At 40.0% G+C, this 18,477-nt stretch overlaps 1 protein-coding gene across 1 annotated transcript in view; it reads right to left on the reverse strand.

Annotated features, from left to right (window-relative positions):
* Positions 1–6,777: 6,777 nt before the first annotated feature.
* LOC123755117 (glutamate receptor-like) overlaps positions 6,778–18,477 on the reverse strand; it is a 60,875-nt gene continuing 49,175 nt past the window's right edge. Inside the window, exon 6 of the mRNA XM_069332716.1 lies at positions 6,778–7,055. Within this exon, the coding sequence (XP_069188817.1) occupies positions 6,792–7,055 (264 nt within the window). The 3' untranslated portion in view covers positions 6,778–6,791. The remainder of the gene's footprint in view (positions 7,056–18,477) is intronic.

An 18,477-nucleotide genomic window follows, 5' to 3' on the forward strand; every position in this document is an offset into this window, starting at 1 on the left:
GATAGGATTGCCATGGGTTCTTCGCCAGGTGTCCAGTTTGCGAACTTCTACATGGGTATAATCGAGAAGAGTGTCTTAGATAACATGGACTTGAAACCTGCCATATACTGCAGGTATGTTGATGGCATTGTTATGCAGTTACCTGATGTCAGACGTTTGCAGCAGCTGAAGGAGGCATTCGAGCAAACTTTGATTTTATGTTTCACTTATGAGATAAAGAGAGTAATAGTAAGCTGCCCTTTCTAGATGTAACAGTCACGGAAAGGAATGGTGGCTTCCATACTACAGTAAACACTAAGGAAACGAACATAGGAATGTGCCTCAATGCCAATAATGACTGCCCAGTCAGGTACAAGCGGAGTGTAAATTTGTCAACCGTTACGTTGACGGGGCTCTCACAGCTCTGGTTGGAAGCAGGTCGACGAAGAACTCTGTAGGGTAAGGCAGGTCTTAGTCAACAACGGTTTCTCTAACGGTTATGTTGAAGACGTCATTAGAAGAACGGTGAAAGGCCATGTAACCTCTGAAGAGTCAAATAACGCAACATTTATTCCCCCTATCAGACTGTTTTTCAGAAACTTCTTTTCGACGGCTCATAAAATGAACGAAAGTGTCCTGAAAGTTATTAATAGGAACGTTATCCCTACAGACAAAAATCAGAAGGTATAATTGACAATTTACTACAAAAAGAAGAAAACGGCCAACCTACTTATGAAGAACTTTCCAGACACCAAACAGAACTCCTTGACAGAAACCAAGATCGTTTATGCCTTCACATGTCCACTTGGGGACTGTCAGCCCCAAAGATCTCAGTATATAGGCAAGACAACAACGTCTCTTCTAAGCGATTAACAATGCACCAAAAACAGGGCTCCATCAAGGAGCATATATTCTAATCACACAACCAGACCATCACCAGAGAAATCTTAACAAACAACACAGAAATTATCGATAGATACAGCGACAACAGGAGACTCGACATCAGCGAGGCCCTACAAACGAAAACGTCAACACCAGCAATCAACAACCATTTAACACACAATTACATTCTACCCACTTCAAGACCCCAAACCAACACAGAGGCAAGAAGAGAAAATACGCAATGTACCCATTGATTCATGTTCTGAGTATGTAAAATTGCCTTTACCCATTGATTCGTGTTGTCACCTCATCCAAAAACATTTGTGTCAAATCACCTCACCCAAAAACGAATATAAGCATGAAACAGAGTATGTAAATTGTCTTTGAAAATGTAAGAAGTCTGTTGCAAAATTCTTCTAGGCATCAGACCAGAAATAAAATGTGAAAATCAACTTTGGAGAGTTAATTTTTCAATTACTCTCGACAGTGAAGGAAAACATAAGAAATATTGAGAAGATTCGTGTTAGAATCATTAATTAATTCTTTCGGCCATATTCAACAACATATGTTTACAAGAAAGACTGCTATCAAAATATACTAATATATATATACTACTATATTATATATTTATATATATATAAATAAAATGGAAATGTTCATTTGTTCAAAATCGCTAATCTCCAAAAGTTCTTCATCGATTACTTTGAAATTTTGACACAACGTTCCATTCGAATACGAGCGTGTATTTATACTTCTACGATGTAGCTGCCACACCTGTGACAGGTAAAAACATGTCTTTTTTTTATCTGTGTTATCTGATGCACGTAGGAGCAACACATGCTATAATAAATGTTACGATTCCATTTCAATGATTTCGATCGCATTGATAAATTTAATTTTCATAGATTTGTATTTATTTATTTTTTGTTTAATTATTTGGTGTAACATTGCATTGGAATTGAGCTGTGTTGTTTACCACACCATTCATTTTGCGGGTATAGTTTATAATTTTCCTTTTTTATTTCGTTTTTAACAGTTTTTTTCAGTGATTGGAACATCAGATCATTTGGGAATGCATCGGGACGAGGGAGTGGAGAATGGTGGGGATGATGAGGGAAACAGGAGTGAGGGATGGTGGGTAGGATGAGGGGACAGGGGAGGAGTTAATGGTGGTAAGGATGAGGGGATAGTTAGGTGGGGTGGGGAATGGTTAGGAGGACGAGAAGATGCTAGAGTGTAGGATAGTGAGGAGGACATAGGGACAGTGAAGGGGGTGAATGGTGAGGAGGACGAGGGGATGGGGGAGTGAGGAATGGTAGGGAGGACGAGTGGACAGGGGGGAGGGGGAAATCGTTGGGAGGGCTGGGAGACGGGGAAAGGTTGTTGTTGCTCGGCAATGCATGGCCGGGTACAGCTAGAATATATATATATATATATTATATATATATATATTATATATATATATATATATATATATATATATATATATATATATATGTTGTACTAAGTAGCCAGAATGCAGTACTCGGCCGAGTATGCAAGGCCTGATTTGCCTAATAAGCCAAGTTTTCCTGAATTTATATATTTTTCTATTTTTTCTCATATGAAATCATAAAGCTATCTATTTCATTATGTATGCATTAATTTGTTTGAATTTGAGTTAAAACTAACGTAAATAAATGACCGAACCTAACCAACCCTACCTAACCTAACCTAACCTCTCTTAACCTAACCTCAACTATTTGAATTATTATTATATTATGAAAAGAAAATAAATTATTGACTATGTTGAGTTAGTTGAGGTTAGGTAAAGAGAGGTTAGGTTAGGTTAGGTAGGGTTGGTTAGGTTCGGTCATATATTTACGTTAGTTTTAACTCAAATTCAAACAAATTAATGCATACATAATGAAATAGATAGCTTTATGATTTCATATGAGAAAAAATAGAAAAATATATAAATTCAGGAAAACTTGGCTTATTAGGCAAATCAGGCCTTGCATACTCGGCCGAGTACTGCATTCTGGCTACTTAGTACAACATATATATATATATATATATATATATATATATATATATATATATATATATATATATATATATATATATATATATTTATATATATATATATATATATATATATATATATATATATATATATATTTATATATATATAATATACATATGTCGTACCTAGTAGCCAGAAAGCACTTCTCGTCTTTGGCCAATCATCAGCCAGATACCAACACCCACATACAGACTGGCTAAGCAACTCAATGGGTTGCTGACTCCTTATGTATCTTGTGCTTTCAGCCTGAAGTCTCCCAAGGGGATAAGAGCCTCGTTGGATGTGGAGTCACTATTTACACACGTACCTGTGGATGAAATAATCGGGATGACAGCGGACAAAGTGAATCGTGACCTGGCATGCACTCCTCTTGACAACCAGAAAGCATACAGAATCTACTCCAAGCCTGCACTAACGAGGCACCCTTCTTGATCCCCGATGGGTATATGTATAAAAAAGTAGATGGGGTCACTATGGGTTCTCCAATAGGTGTCTTGTTTGCGAATTCTACATGGGTACCGTCGAGCAGAGGGTCTTAGTTGTGAAACACACCATATATTGCAGGTATGTTGATGACATTTTTATGAAGGTACCAGATGCCAGATGTCTGCAGCAGCTGAAGGAGGCATTTGAGCAGAATTCTGTGTTGAGTTTACTTTCGAATTAGAGAATAATGGGAAGCTGCCCTTTCTGGATGTAACAGTCGCGGAAAGGAGTGGAAGCTTCCACACTGCAGTCTACACTAAGGAAACAAACATAGGAATATGCCTCAATGGCAATAGTGACTGCCCAGGCACAGCTCAGGAAGGAAGCAAGTGAAGAACTGTGTAAGGCAAGGCAGGTCCTGGTCAACAACGGTTTCTCTAACGGTTTTGTTGAGATATCATAAAAAGAAAGGTAAAGCGCCATGCAACCTCTGAAGAGTCAGCCAACACAATACTTGTACCCTCTATTAGACTGTTTTACAGGAACTTCTTTTCGAGTGCTCATAAAACGGATTAAAGGGTCCTGAAAGATATTGTTGATAGGAACGTTATCCCTACAGACAAAAATCAGAAAATGCAACTGATAATTTTCTATAAAACTAAAAAAACTGCTAATCTATTCATGAAAAACTCCCCAGACACCAAGCAGAACGCTTTGAAAGAAACCAACTTCGTTTATGCCTTAAAATGCCCACTTGGAGACTGTTAGCCCCCCAAAACTCAGTATATAGGCTAGATAACAACGTCTCTTTCCAGGCGATTAACAATGCATAAACAATAGGGCTCCATCAAGGAACATTTAATCTTTTCTCACAACCAGACCATCACCAGAGAAATCTTAACAAACAACACAGAAATCATCGATAGGTACAGCGATAGCAGGCTGCTCGACATCAGCGAGGCAATACACATCAAAAAGTTAACATCAGCAATCAACAGCCAATTAATGCACAACTATATTCTACTCACTTCAAGACCCCAAACCAATACGGAAGCAGCAAGAGGAAGTATGGGCCAATAGGCCTTCTGCAGTTACTTCTATTCTTATGTTCTCATATCCCAGTTATACCCATTGTTTTGTATTCTGTCTTGTGTTTGTCACAAGTTTGTTCACCTCACCCAAAACGTTTGTACCATATCACCTCACCCAATAGTGTATAACTACGATAAATTGTGTGTGTAAATTAAGTCTTTGAAAATGTAATAGGTCATTACGAAACGCATAATGGCTTATGCACATTTTACAGCACATTATGCATATGTGTAATGGCTTACACACATGCATTGCTGTGGCTCAGCAACGCATGTGTGTTGCTGAGCCACAGCAACCTTCCCTGTCCCCCAGTCCTCGGCACCATTCCCCTCCTCACCCATCCCCTCATCCTCCCCACCATTCCTCACTCACTATCCCCTCTTCCTTCCCACATGCCCCACTCTCTCTGGTCCCCTTGTCCTCCCCACCATTATCCATTCCCCATCCCCTCATCCCCACCATCCCAAACTCCCCTATCCCTTCATCCTTCCCCACCATAACCTCCCCTTTGTCATTATTATCATTACCCTTGTCACCTTGTCCTCCACACCATCTCTCACTTCTATTCCCTCGTCATCCTCACAATTCCCCACTCCCTCGTCTGATGCCTTCCCAAATGATTTGTAAACAACACAGCTCAATTCCAACTCAATTCACACACAATAATTAAATCAAAATGAAAATATATGAAAAGCTATGAAAATTCAATTTATCAATGGAATCAGAAACATTGAAATAGAATCGTAACATATTTAGTATAGCGTTTGTTCCAATTACGTGCAACAGATGGCACTGTTTTTCTAAAAGAGAACGTTTTTACCTGTCACAGGCAGGGTATCTATATAGTAGGTATATAAAAAAACACGCCTATTCGAATGCAACGTTGTGTCAAAATTTCAAAGCAATCGGTGAAGAACTTTTGGAGATTATAATGTGTGTTGCTCTTACGTCCAACAGACGGCCCTGTTTGAAAAAAAAGGATGTTTTTTCGTGTCACAGGTGAGGCATGTATATAGTTGATATATAAAAACGCGAATTATTCGAATGCAATGTTGTGTGAAAATATCAAAGCAATCGGTTAAGAGGTTTCAAAGATTTCCCTCACAAGAAAAACACATTAAAACACAGTTTTTCAGAAAAAGCATGTTTTTTTTACCATCGCAAACGTGACATCTATATAGTATGTATATAAAAACCTGTTCAGATGCGAATGGAACGTTGTGTGAAAATTTCAAAGCAATCGGTGAACAACTTTTGGAGATTAGCGGTTATGCACAAACGAACATTGCTATTTTATTTATATAGATTTGGATATTGTTTATTCTTTGATTAATTTGATTTGAGGATTTATTACCAAACAAAACATAGAAAGTATGTCAATGTTATGGGTGAGTTTGTTAGCAATTAGCCAAAGATGGACTTTATTTAGTTCAGTTTTCACTGTGACATTTAGAGCAAGAGGGGATTTAAATTTAGATTTAAATTTATATTTTTTATATTTAAATTTAGACAATTATGTTTGAACCTGCTCTCCTCTTTTTTTAATAGGCCCTATCCCCCTTTAGTCTATGTTTCATTGCCCCATCACATCACCCTACACTCCGTCGACTCTTTCACTTGTATATTTAACCAAAATTTGTTCATCATCCTTTAATTTTTTCCTAAAGATGTTCCAGAGGGGAACGAAACATTGTAGAAAATGAATCCTTGAATAATTACTAGTGTTTCTTTACCATAAATTTTGGTAATATGATTATTATTCTTAATACTGACACAAATATCAATGAAGAATAGAGAACTTACACTATATGATCAACAACGCCAGCAATGAAGTCATATTCAATCAAATATATATATGTATATATGTCTTTGAAATTTGATGACCAAATCACACATCATAAGATGGAGAAACGACGACGTTTCGGTTCACCCACGACTTGTTAATGGTCCAGAACGGACCGAAACGTCGTCGTTTCTCCATCTTCTGGTGTGTGATTTGTTCATCCTATCTTCAGCCACGTATTGCGACTCATTTTCTTTGGATCTTGTTATCAACAAATGCTTCCTACCTCTTGAAGAGCACTCTCGCTAGAGGACTGTACTTGTTAACTATCATGACCAGGGGAAAGCCAAGAAATTTTTCTCTGGAGAGATAGAAGTCACACCGACCTGAAGGAAAAGGTATTAAAGAAATTTGGTTTTCCAGTTATACAGTTGACAGGAATAACTATTTTCTATTCGTTGTCCCCATAGCTTGAGATTTAGACAATTAAATTGATCTAAATATGTTTGACAAGCATGTCCAGTCATTCACATACTAGCCACATATGATTTTTTTCCAATATCTCTAACCATATATAAATAAAAACTCATAATAAATGAATAGATATATATCACGTTGAGAATGTGCAGCAGGTAATAATAGATAACCTGTTCGCGAGACGTCTTGGGCCATCAGACTCCTGAAGTTGATGTCGGCATCAACCAGCAGGTGGCGACCGGATCTGACCAGGGAGTCGACACTCCTCGGGAAGTCTCTCAATGGCAAGTATATGAGGCGTCCGACCTTCTCCAAGTCGCCCACCTCTCGGAATATACCTGATTTGGCTGTCTTGTGAAGTTAGGGAAAAATGATTTTAAGAATCTTGACAGTTTTCTCGTTTTTATTCCTAAGGCTGCCTTCTCAACTCTGAGGCTTCAACCTTGTCGTTTGTGTAATGTAACAAAATTGCCGATTAATAAATGTGTAAGGAATATATTTAATTTCAAAATTTAAATCATGTGCTACACACTTGGAACATTTGAAATATTGACATGTTGAGAAATGAAGGAAGGATAGAATGTGAGTAGATAATTTGGTGCCACATAGAGCCACCTATGTAAGGCAATCAGATAAGAAAATTAGAAGCGGAGTGCCACATAGAGCCACTCCATATTAGGTCATCCGAGGTGTGAGTGGTAGCAGTCGAAAAACAGTGAAGATAGGTATCTATTATGTACCTCTATGATCATGTTCATTTATACAGTAAAGTATGACAGTATATTTAAGTAAAAATGAATTTATTTGTATAATAAACACACACAGGTGAGTGCCAGTTACGCCCCCCTCATTCCTCTATGGGGTAGGTGTAAAAAAGGTTCCTCTCAGTAGGAGTGGTCGCCCGTACCCTTCCTCGCACCTAATGACCTTGACTTTACCGTAACAAAGTTCCACACCCAGTGGGGTCGTGTGGGTCTTATATAAGAGTATTTAAGGAGTATTAAATTATAAATCTCCCTAGTGGTTAAAAAAATCAAAGAATTTATTAATGCTTTATTAGGTAAAAATCACAAATGATGTATAAGAAGTTAATTATGATAGTTAATAATTGTAGTTATGGATTCCTCACTCCCCTCCACCTCCCCATCCTCATCTGAGTAGAATTCTGACGTCTCCCCATCTGTGGTGAGTGGGGGGGAGGTCTTGACCCCCTCCCTCCTCTCTTGGGGGTGTGGGGTGAGTTGGGTGGTTGCCTTTTGGTTGAGTTCTTTCTCCCCCGCATCAGAAGTGTTCTGGAAAGAGATGAGGGAAATAATTTATAGTGATTAAAGGTTTTTATAGGATTATATCTTTTATTTGAAAAGTATTCTATTTCCTCTAAGAACAGCTAGTACATACCTCTCCCCCTGCAGGAGCGACCTTGTGTCCTCTACAGCAGGCGTCATCAATTAGGCTACGTAACAGCTTCTGTTTGGGGCAGACCCCCCACGTAGAATTACTACTCTACAAATGTGGACGGGTCCCAAGAATTGTACTGAAAAAAGAGGTAAAATAGAGGATGTACAAACTTTTTATTGTGGGGAAAAAATAAAAATAAATCTTTACCAGAAAGTGAGGGTAATACTAACCAGGCCCTTCAAGGACTTCAATCTTCCCTGTAGGTGTTTTTGGAGAGACACCTTCCATTTGTAGGATGAGGAGGTTGGAGGTCTTCTGGGGAGGTTGTGGGGTAAGAGGGGTTTTTATATAGGGGTAATCCCCCTTGTTAGGTAGGTTGCCTAGCTAACAAAAATATTCTCTACACCTCCTATAAGAACCAACCCCCTACACTACAAAATATCCAAACACAATGATGTTTCATAGGAAAATATCGTCTCGCATAAGCGAGGATTCGTTTATCATTTAATTTTAAAGTAACGCTGGAAAATGCAGTATGTATTGAGCACTCGATCCCTAGATTATTTTTTAAATTAATATTTATATCATAACAATTCATTGTGTTTTTAAGCTCGCACGTCACATAGAACAGTTTTCTGCCCGTCGATCGATAGTACCCCGGTCGTTTCCCCATACAGTAAAACCAGTCTGTTATATGTAACACCACCACCAAACTCAAGCTCCATACGCAAGTTGCCAGATTTCTCCACAGCGAGGGAATCTTTTGTTTGAATGGTGGTTAAGTCAAAGGTGAATATAGATCTCCCCTTATTAAAAGTGTCATAGCCTAGTAGTGAATCACGCTCTAACACTAATGTCTTCAAAGTTTCGTAATAAAGGCGGGAATAATGGTTGTCGAAATCACCGCCAATTCGGTAAATTGCATTATTGTTCAAATACATAGCAATATTTTTCAGCTTTGCATTTTCAAAATATAATCCATTACCTTGGTGAAGGCCAGCGAAATAATTCATTGGTACAATTACCATGAATATCTTGTGAGGAATTACTTGCGCCCAAGGCTGATCAATTAAGAGACTAGTTTGATTCCCCGCTAGGACATATGTTTTAGAAATGGTTATATTGAAAGTATAGCTTATGGGGTCAGGGGATGCTAACAGTGAGCTGTTTAAGACTAGGTAGGCACTTGGGTAGGGGAACACCCGTGTTACCCACAACTTAGCATAATCCATATGCAAGCGATACTTAGAGCCATCGACCACACTTGTATTTAGCACCCAAGCATGTGGGGAGAGCTCCAATCTTAGACGCACATCTATATTATCTAATATGTACTGGTCTAGGGTTGTTACGTCCAATACTAGGGGAAAACACATTGACAAACCTTTACCTTTTAAATCAGACATAAATTTTTTATCCTTGGCAGTTGCTCCAGTAAAAAATGTATTAGTAAATTCGTTAGGGAATACACCATCATCACTCCAGTCCCTACGAAAGGCTCCAATTCTCCCCAAGGAAGACATTTTAGATGGAGGCATGGAGGTAATTAATTTAATAAACGACCAATAATTAAAATTAGAATTTGTTTCAACTACCTGCTCTCCTAAAAACACCTGAACACCTTTAAACATGGTATTTGACAATCCATTCAAAAATTCCACATAGTCATCCTCTTCCAATTTTGTGGTATCGTTATCTTTCGTTAAAGATACCTTAAAATCTATAACAATATTAGCTAGATCTAAGAAGGCGCCCTGGTTCCAGGGATGCGGAATTCTAAGTAACTATCCCGCAAACGTTGATTAATGGGGAGGTTGACAGGTAGAATGTCTATTTGCTGCGTAGAGGCAATTGAACTTTCCACATTACGTATTCTGTTACTTCTAGGAAATTGGTCAATAATACTGGCGCTATAATATTCTAGTGGTATTTTCACCCCAGCTCCACTAGCCTCCGCCATGATCCCCTCCGAAAGGTGAAGTATGACTTCTTACTCTAGTGAAAATACATCATTTTCATACCCAAGACCTCGTTTACATTTTTTATTTTTATTTTTTATTCTCCTAGTCTTTTAATTTTCCCGTCTATTACCAATTTCTTCCCCACAGTCTTAAGAGCATCAATACCGTGAGTTCTCAGAGCGCTCTTTACATCCCGTCTACCACTGGTTAAATCACCAAGAACATTTTTCCCAAAATCGATAGCACTCGGTGTTACAGCTTTCATGAAAAATGGTATGGCCCGTGGAGCCAAGCCAGCCAAGGTTCCAAAAAAACCACCACCAGATCTGAGATAAGGCGCTTGGAATGTGCGTATGTTATTCATCGCTCCCCCTCTCATCCCATGTCTCCTAGAGAGAGGAGAGAAGATCTCTCCGAATTCCTTCTGAGAAGGTGGGTGGAATGGTACACACATTCCGACACCTCTTCTTATAATAACCGAAGTCGTGGGTAAACACTTCTATATATATTTATATTTATATAGATTATATTGCTATACTTTAGGGCGGATATGCAAGACTGCCATAACCGACCTCCCATCTTCAAAACTAACCATTCGCCCAAACTGATCTGTTATTTTAATACTTACTTTCTCCAACGTGTTAGTATTTAATGTCTTGTACACTAGGGGATGAGCCCCTCTAGAATATGAGTCATGATAATTGATTGCATCAAAGATATTTACAATCTGGCCCCCCCCCCCGTATCGTTCCGGCTCGATGACGTCACTATAAATGAGTAAATAGTCACAACCTCCGTCATTGTCTGGGGGAATGAGGCCACGACCTTGGAGGCTGTTGTAATGTCATCTGTTTTTGCCCGATAAATGGTGTATTTGCGACGGCTGTCAAAACCAAGTACATTAGCTATTCTGTGTTTAAATTGAAGGCTGAGAGAATATAACGAGCCAGTACCTTCATTGTTAAGAGTTGAAGCTAGTAATACCCGTTCTAAAGATTGGTCATAGGTGAGAATTGGTTCTCTTTCTGTGAAGTATATTTTAAAATCACTCCTGAAACTTAGTGTCATGTTGGTGATTATTTGCCGGCTAAGCTCACCCATGATAAATGTGATGTTTCTGGATAATATGTTGGTTTAGGGGAGGAAGGTGTAAATAAGGTGTTCTGGGCTTTTAGAAAGAGTTCCACATTCAAAAGTAGCATAGACATCTATGCCAGACTCCCCCTCATCCTTGATGATAGCATTAATTCGCCTGGGTAGGAGTATGTTGACTAAAGCCACTTCATGTTTAATGGAAGGGTTTAAATGTAGTGTAGGGATGGTGTTTGTAAATGCTGAGCTTGTGTTGTTGTATATATCTTCTTGGTCGAGACTAGTAAGATATATGTAATGTTCCTCGGCCATTGTTCACTTACGTACTGATTGGGGGATATATGGGAGAGGGGTTTTTGTATGATGGGGAAATAAAACAACATTACTTATATTTTATTTTATTAAACTACAAAGGAAATATTTGTTTTAAAGAACTACAACAGGGGAATTATTCCCACAACAAATTACATATATAGAACAGCTGCTGTTGGTGCTGCTGCCGCTGCTGCTGCTGCTGCTGCCACCGCTGCTGGAGCTGTTGGTACCGCTGACGCCACTGCCACCGTTGTTGGTGCTGCTGCTGCTGCTACCGCTGTCACCACCGCTGGAGCTTCTGTAGATGGCGGTACTGCTGCTGCTGTCGTCGCTGCTGCTGTTACTGTTGGTGGTGGTGCTGCCACCTCTTCTTTTCTGGGAGGATGATTACAGCTTTCGTTGTTTTTTCGGTGGGGAGGATAACAGGAATATTTCCTGTGACTCTCCATCGAGGATGGTGTCGATACGATGATTTGTGTGGGGGTCGAAGTCGATAGTGGTTTCGATCCGGCGTTTGGCTGCGGTAGATGTTGTGGGTGGAGGTGGAGCTGGATGAGTACTCTTGTAGTTGTCTGTTCTTCCTGGGGGTAGGTGGTGGTGTAGAACGAGAAGAGCTTCCTGGGGTGGTGGCACCCTCCCCCACCACAGCGTCTTGGGTGATAGTTTTACTATCACCCTCTCCTCTGGGATCATTGATTGGGAGGGGTACCATTGATGGGGTAACAGCATTGGGACGTTTGAGGATTACAAGCTCTTTGTTATGCTTGCTCAGTTCGTGATGATGTGAGATCAGCATGAGTTCGATGTCCTTGTGCCAGTTGTCCATACCATCACGGGAAGCCCCTAAGCCATGGGGCACCACCAGTCGAAACATGGTGGGGGTTCTCACCATTAGATTGCCCACTTTTGTTAAGGCAGTTTTGAGCCAAAACAGTCTGTTTTTGGCAGTATCCAGGGTGACATTGGTGATGTAGTGGGTGTCGGCAGAAGACTGTACTTGCTCCTGAGCTATAGGGTTGGACTCGAAGGGTGCTCCTGCACCGAATGCAGAAATTAGCGCCACTATGGTGGGGCGGAAGAAGAGAACTGGCTCTTCCACAATATCTTGACCGTCGGTGGGGTAAGGGGCTATCTTCACTTCAATGTCCCCTGGGGTAGACCGATAACGTATTGTGGTCCTGTTGACATTAGTCAGACCAACACGTTCCAGAGTTATAAGACTTCCATATTACACTTGCCAGTCCATAGGGATGCACAACGGCGGCGGGCAGGTCATAGACTATTACATCACTGACCCCAAAGGCGTGGGTGTCGGTGATGTCGTCGTTTATTGTCTTGATGGATGATGACATGGCGAAGGGCGGCTGTGAGGAGCGTGTCGAGGACAACTATAGTGACCAGCAGCGACGGTGGGGGACCTTTAAATACACCTGTGTCCCCACTTGGAGGGAGAGGAATGTAGGGGTGTGGGGTAGAGGCCGCCTTCCTCACCTTAAAAGCCCATAGACACTCTGCCCAGACTCGAAGGCTGTAATCTGGTCTCGATGTTGGAAGGTTAAATTTTCCATTTCCCATATCTCCGTCTGGATTTCCTGGGATGAATATTCTTCATAACGTTTCACCGTTTCTCCAAATGACTTAAAAACCCGTTCTGGAGGGGCACTCAACACAAGACGGTCATAACAATCCCACAATGCATATATCAATCTACATTTGTGTTCGACATACTTGTAGTACCGCTGTGTAGCAACCAACTTCTTTAATGGGGGAGATTTGTCTTCTGCAGGTGGAGTGGCTCTAGAAGCTTGCTCCATGGCGGATACACAACTGAATATGGTGGCGTTTAAGATGTGCTTCATATAGGTCTTCAATACGGCTCCCAATGGGGTCTCCTATGGATACCCCTCCCCCCTTTTAACTGTGATCTGGCGCGATAATTACGTATGAAGGTCGGGTCTATGCCAGCCACCTTCAGCAAAATCCTTACATCCTCCTTGTCAGTTGCCCTAAATTGTCCTTTAGTAAAGACTAAGTTTTAATTATATCTAAAATACTTAAATTTTGCACAGGCTTTAATAAATTTCCACGGCTATCCCATATCACCTGTTGCCTGTTTTGCTCGAACATGTTCAATAATGTTTTGACATGTGGAATTTCCTCAATTTTAAAATTCACATTTATTAAGTTGTCCAGACTTGGATTTTGGGTCGTGATGGTGGCTTTATGAGGAGTGTGCCCAGCAACAATTAGCCGCATTTCGGCTGGTAGAATGGAATGTTCCCTTTTTTTTTTTTTTTAAAGACGATGGTCGCACTGGCCGGGCCGCTTTTTTTTTTTTGAAGAGCGGCGCCCGGGTGTCGGCGGCAGGCTCAATGACATTTAATGATTGTCTGATCAGCCCCGCCCGTTTGGAGGAGTTATAAGGATCACAGAAGCTGCCGTGGCAACACCGCCCACGAGCTGTTGAGTCGGGTGATGGGGGGAGTGTCCACTTCCCCCACTCCCTCATCACCATCGCCAGAGTCACAGGTGGGCTGGTTACAGCTACCACCAACATTATTACTTGAATTACTTTCGTTTTTTAAAGAGAAGGACTTACTTTCACTACCATCACCGCTGGGGGAGGGCAGACCCACCACATTAAGAGGGGATGGTGTGTTCTTGTTTTTTCGTGGTACCAGACAATATTCTTTCACCATTTTTCTCTCGTTACTTATTTACGTAATTACCTTATTAGAGAGGAAATTAACGATACAGCCAAAGGTAGCAGAGCCGCCAATATTGCCCCGCCACGTCTAGAAGTTAGAATATTCTTCTTTTTGTACAATGGAGTTTTCTTACGTGCTACAGAACGAATGTCATTCTGATACCTCTGTAAGCCATTAATTATCTGCGGTTGAACCGGGATGTTTCGTTTCAGAAAATTGGCAAAAATTTGTGTGAATTCTTCTCTATTCTTATGTGAATTGCCAAATTCACATAAGAATAGAGCGACCTACCATGAACACCCAAATCACGGAACTATTTACTCTACCCACCATGAGAGTAAGGACAAGACAAGAACATATCGATGCCAACACAGAAGACAATGTCCAACATAACAGGCCAATTACACTGGATTAATCTTTGTGTTTAGATAGGAGATGCCTCGTATGGGCCAATAAGCCTTCTGCAGCCCCTATGTTTATCCCTTATGTATCCCCCATGTTTTCACCTTCATTGTATTATCACCTGACCTAATGCGGGTATAAAATCAACTAGTATTGTAAGATCTGTTCACTTGAAAATGAACCATGGAGGTTCGAAACGTCGTGAAAATTATACAAATAAGTGTAATACACTCTATAGTAAATCACTTCTTTTCTTCACCTAAAAAGTACGAAAATGAGTTTTGGAGAACTCCTATTTCAATTAAGCCCTGATGCTAAGAAAATAGTTAGAGGGATAGAAGCCCTAAACCAGAAAATAATAAATACAGAATATGCGGTCATATTCAATGAAACATGTTTGAAAGAAAACCTGCTGCCAGTATACACCAATATATATATATATATATATATATATATATATATATATATATATATATATATATATATATATATATATATATATATATTATATATATAATGTTGTTAATATGACTGAAAAAAGTAAGATTAATAATTCTAACACGAATTTTCTCAATATTTCTTATGTTTCTTTTTACTCCTGATGGTAATTGAAAAATCAATTCTCCAAAATTCATTTTTATTTCTCGTGTGACGCAACGTTTGAACGCGTTTCGTAATAACTTATTACATTTTCGAAGACTTTAGTTTACACACTCAATTGTAAACTGAAAACACTTAACAGAGTCAGCAAATCCGTCATATTTATTCTCGCATTAGGTTGAGGTGATATGGTGCAATAGTTTTAGATGAGGTGAACAAACTTGTGACAAATACAAGACAGAACACGAATCTGTGAGTATTAATTGGATATGAGAGCATAAGAATGGAAGTAACTGCAGAGGGGCTATTGGCCCATACATCCTCCTGCTGCTTCTATATTGGTTTGGAGTCTTGAAGTGGGTAGAATATAGTTGTGCATTAATTAGCTGTTGATTGCTGGTGTTGACTTTTTCATATGTAACAGGACACCTAGGGGGGGAACCCATGGCGACCCCATCTACTTGCTTATACATGTGCCCATCCGGGCTCAAGAAGGGTGCCTCTTTAGTACAAGCTTGGAGTAGTTTCCTCAGAATACTTTCTGGCATGTCAAGAGGAGTACAGGCTGGATCACGATACACTCTGTCGGCTATCATTCCGATTGTCTCGTCCACAGGTACGTTGGTAAACAGCGATTCTACGTCCAACGAGGCTCTTATCCCTGTGGCCCGTGCGCCCCGCAGTAAGTCCACAAATTCCTTTGGAGACTTCAGGCTGAAGGCGCAAGGAACATAAGGAGTCAGCAGGCCGTTGAGTCGCTTCGCCAGTCTGTACGTGGGTGTGGGTATCTGGCTAATGATTGGCCGAAGTGGGTTTCCAGGCTTGTGCGTCTTGACATTTCCATACGCATATCCAGGTTTATATTCCCCAATGATCTTTGGCAGGTGGAGTCCGGATTTCTTGGCGTTCACAGTTTCGATCAGTTTGTTGACCTTTGCTTTTAATTCGGCTGTAGTGTCCTTCGTTACCCTTTGGAACTTAGTTTGGTCAGAGAGTATGACCGTACCTGTGGACGAGACAATCGGAATGATAGCCGACAGAGTGTATCGTGATCCAGCCTGTACTCCTCTTGACATGCCAGAAAGTATTCTGAGGAAACTACTCCAAGCTTGTACTAAAGAGGCACCCTTCTTGAGCCCGGATGGGCACATGTATAAGCAAGTAGATGGGGTCGCCATGGGTTCTCCCCTAGGTGTCCTGTTTGCAAACTTCTACATGGGTACCATCGAGCAAAAAGTCTTAGTCGACATGAACTTGAAACCGGCCATATACTGCAGGTATGTTGACGACATTTTTACACAGGTACCTGATGTCAGACATCTGCAGGAGCTGAAGGAGGCATTTGAGCAGAGTTCCGTGCTGCGTTTCACTTACGAGACGGAAAAGGATGGGAAGCTGCCTTTTCTAGATGTAACAGTCATGGAAAAGGGCGGAGGTTTCCACACTGCAGTCTACACAAAGGAAACAAACATAGGAATGTGCCTAAATGCCAACAGCGACTGCCCTGACAGGTACAAGAGGAGTGTTGTTAACGCATACGTCGACCGTGCTCTCAGCCACAGCTCAGAATGGAAGCAAGTCGACGAAGAACTCTGTAGGGTAAGGCAGGTCCTAGTCAATAACGGCTTCTCCAATGGTTTCATCGAAGACATCATAAGAAGGAAAGTGAAAAGCCATGCAACCTCCGAAGAGACAACTAACACAACACCTATACCCCCTATTAGACTATTTTACAGGAACTTCTTTTCCACAGCTCATAAAACAGAGGAAAGGGTCCTGAAAGATATTGTTAATAGAAACGTTATCCCTACAGACAAAAATCAGAGGATACAACTGACGATTTACTATAAAACCAGAAAAACGGCCAGCCTACTCATGAGAAACTCTCCAGACACAAAACAGAACGCTTTAAAAGAGACTAACGTCGTCTATGCCTTCAAATGCCCACTTGGGGACTGTAAGCTCCAAAAAACCCAGTATATAGGCAAGACAACAACATCTCTTTCTAGGCGTTTAACGATGCATAAACAACAGGGCTCCATTAAGGAACATATAATCTCTTCCCATAACCAAACCATCGCCAGAGAAATCCTAGTAAACAACACAGAAATCATCGATAGATACAGCGATAGCAGGCGGCTTGACGTTTGCGAGGCACTACACATCAAGAAGTCAACACCAGCAATCAACAGCCAATTATTGCACAACTATATTCTACCCACCTCAAGACTCCGCTCCAATATAGAAGCATCAAGAAATATGGACCAATAGGCTTTCTACAAACACTTCTATTCAATACCCATTGTTTCTGTTCTGTCTTGTGTTGATACTTTTAACACCCTATTAATATCCCCTAGTGTTCTGTCTTGTGTTAATGCCACATCACCCTTCCCACCTCACTCAAATGTAATGCCACATCACCCTTCCCACCTCACTCAAATGTAGATATAAAATCAGGGAAACGCAAGTTCTAATCAGTTGTGTATTTGTGAAGTCTTTGAAAATGTAATAAGTTTTACGAAACGCGCCCGTGTCGCGTCAGACTAGAAATAAAAATGAATTTTGGAGAAGTGATTTTTGATTTACCTCCAACAGTGAAGCGTAATGTACGAAAGATTGAGAAAATTCGTGTTAGAATTATTAATCTTACTTTTTCGGTCATATTTAATAATATATATATATATATATATATATATATATATATATATATATATATATATATATATATATATTATATATATATATATATATATATATATATATATATATATATATATATATATATATATATATATATATATATGTGTGTATATCACGAAAATAAACACGTGATTAAGAATGTGACAATGTCAGACCACGGAGGAAAAATGAAACAGGAATTTCCTTAAGTACTTTCGTATATTAAATACATCTTCAGAAGGTCATTTTACAGATCGAGTGATGGGTATAAATAGGCAGGAGAGAGTGGAGCTTCCAATATAGAAGCATCAAGAAATATGGACCAATAGGCTTTCTACAATTACTTCCATTCAATACCTATTGTTTCGTGTTCTGTCTTGTGTTTGAATTTAATACCCATTGTTTCGTGTTCTGTCTTGTGTTTGAATTTAATACCCATTCAATACCCATTGTTGAAAGTTTGTTTTCACCTCATCCACCTCACCCAAATGTAGATATAAACTCGAAGATGTGTAAGCTCTATTCAGTTTCAGTTGTGTGTTTGTAAACTAAAGTCTTTGAAAATGTAATAAGTTTTACGAAACGCGCTCAAGTGTCACGTCAGACTAGAAATAAAAA

Source organism: Procambarus clarkii, chromosome 28, assembly GCF_040958095.1.
Source record: "Procambarus clarkii isolate CNS0578487 chromosome 28, FALCON_Pclarkii_2.0, whole genome shotgun sequence".
NCBI classification, from domain to species: Eukaryota; Metazoa; Arthropoda; class Malacostraca; order Decapoda; family Cambaridae; genus Procambarus; species Procambarus clarkii.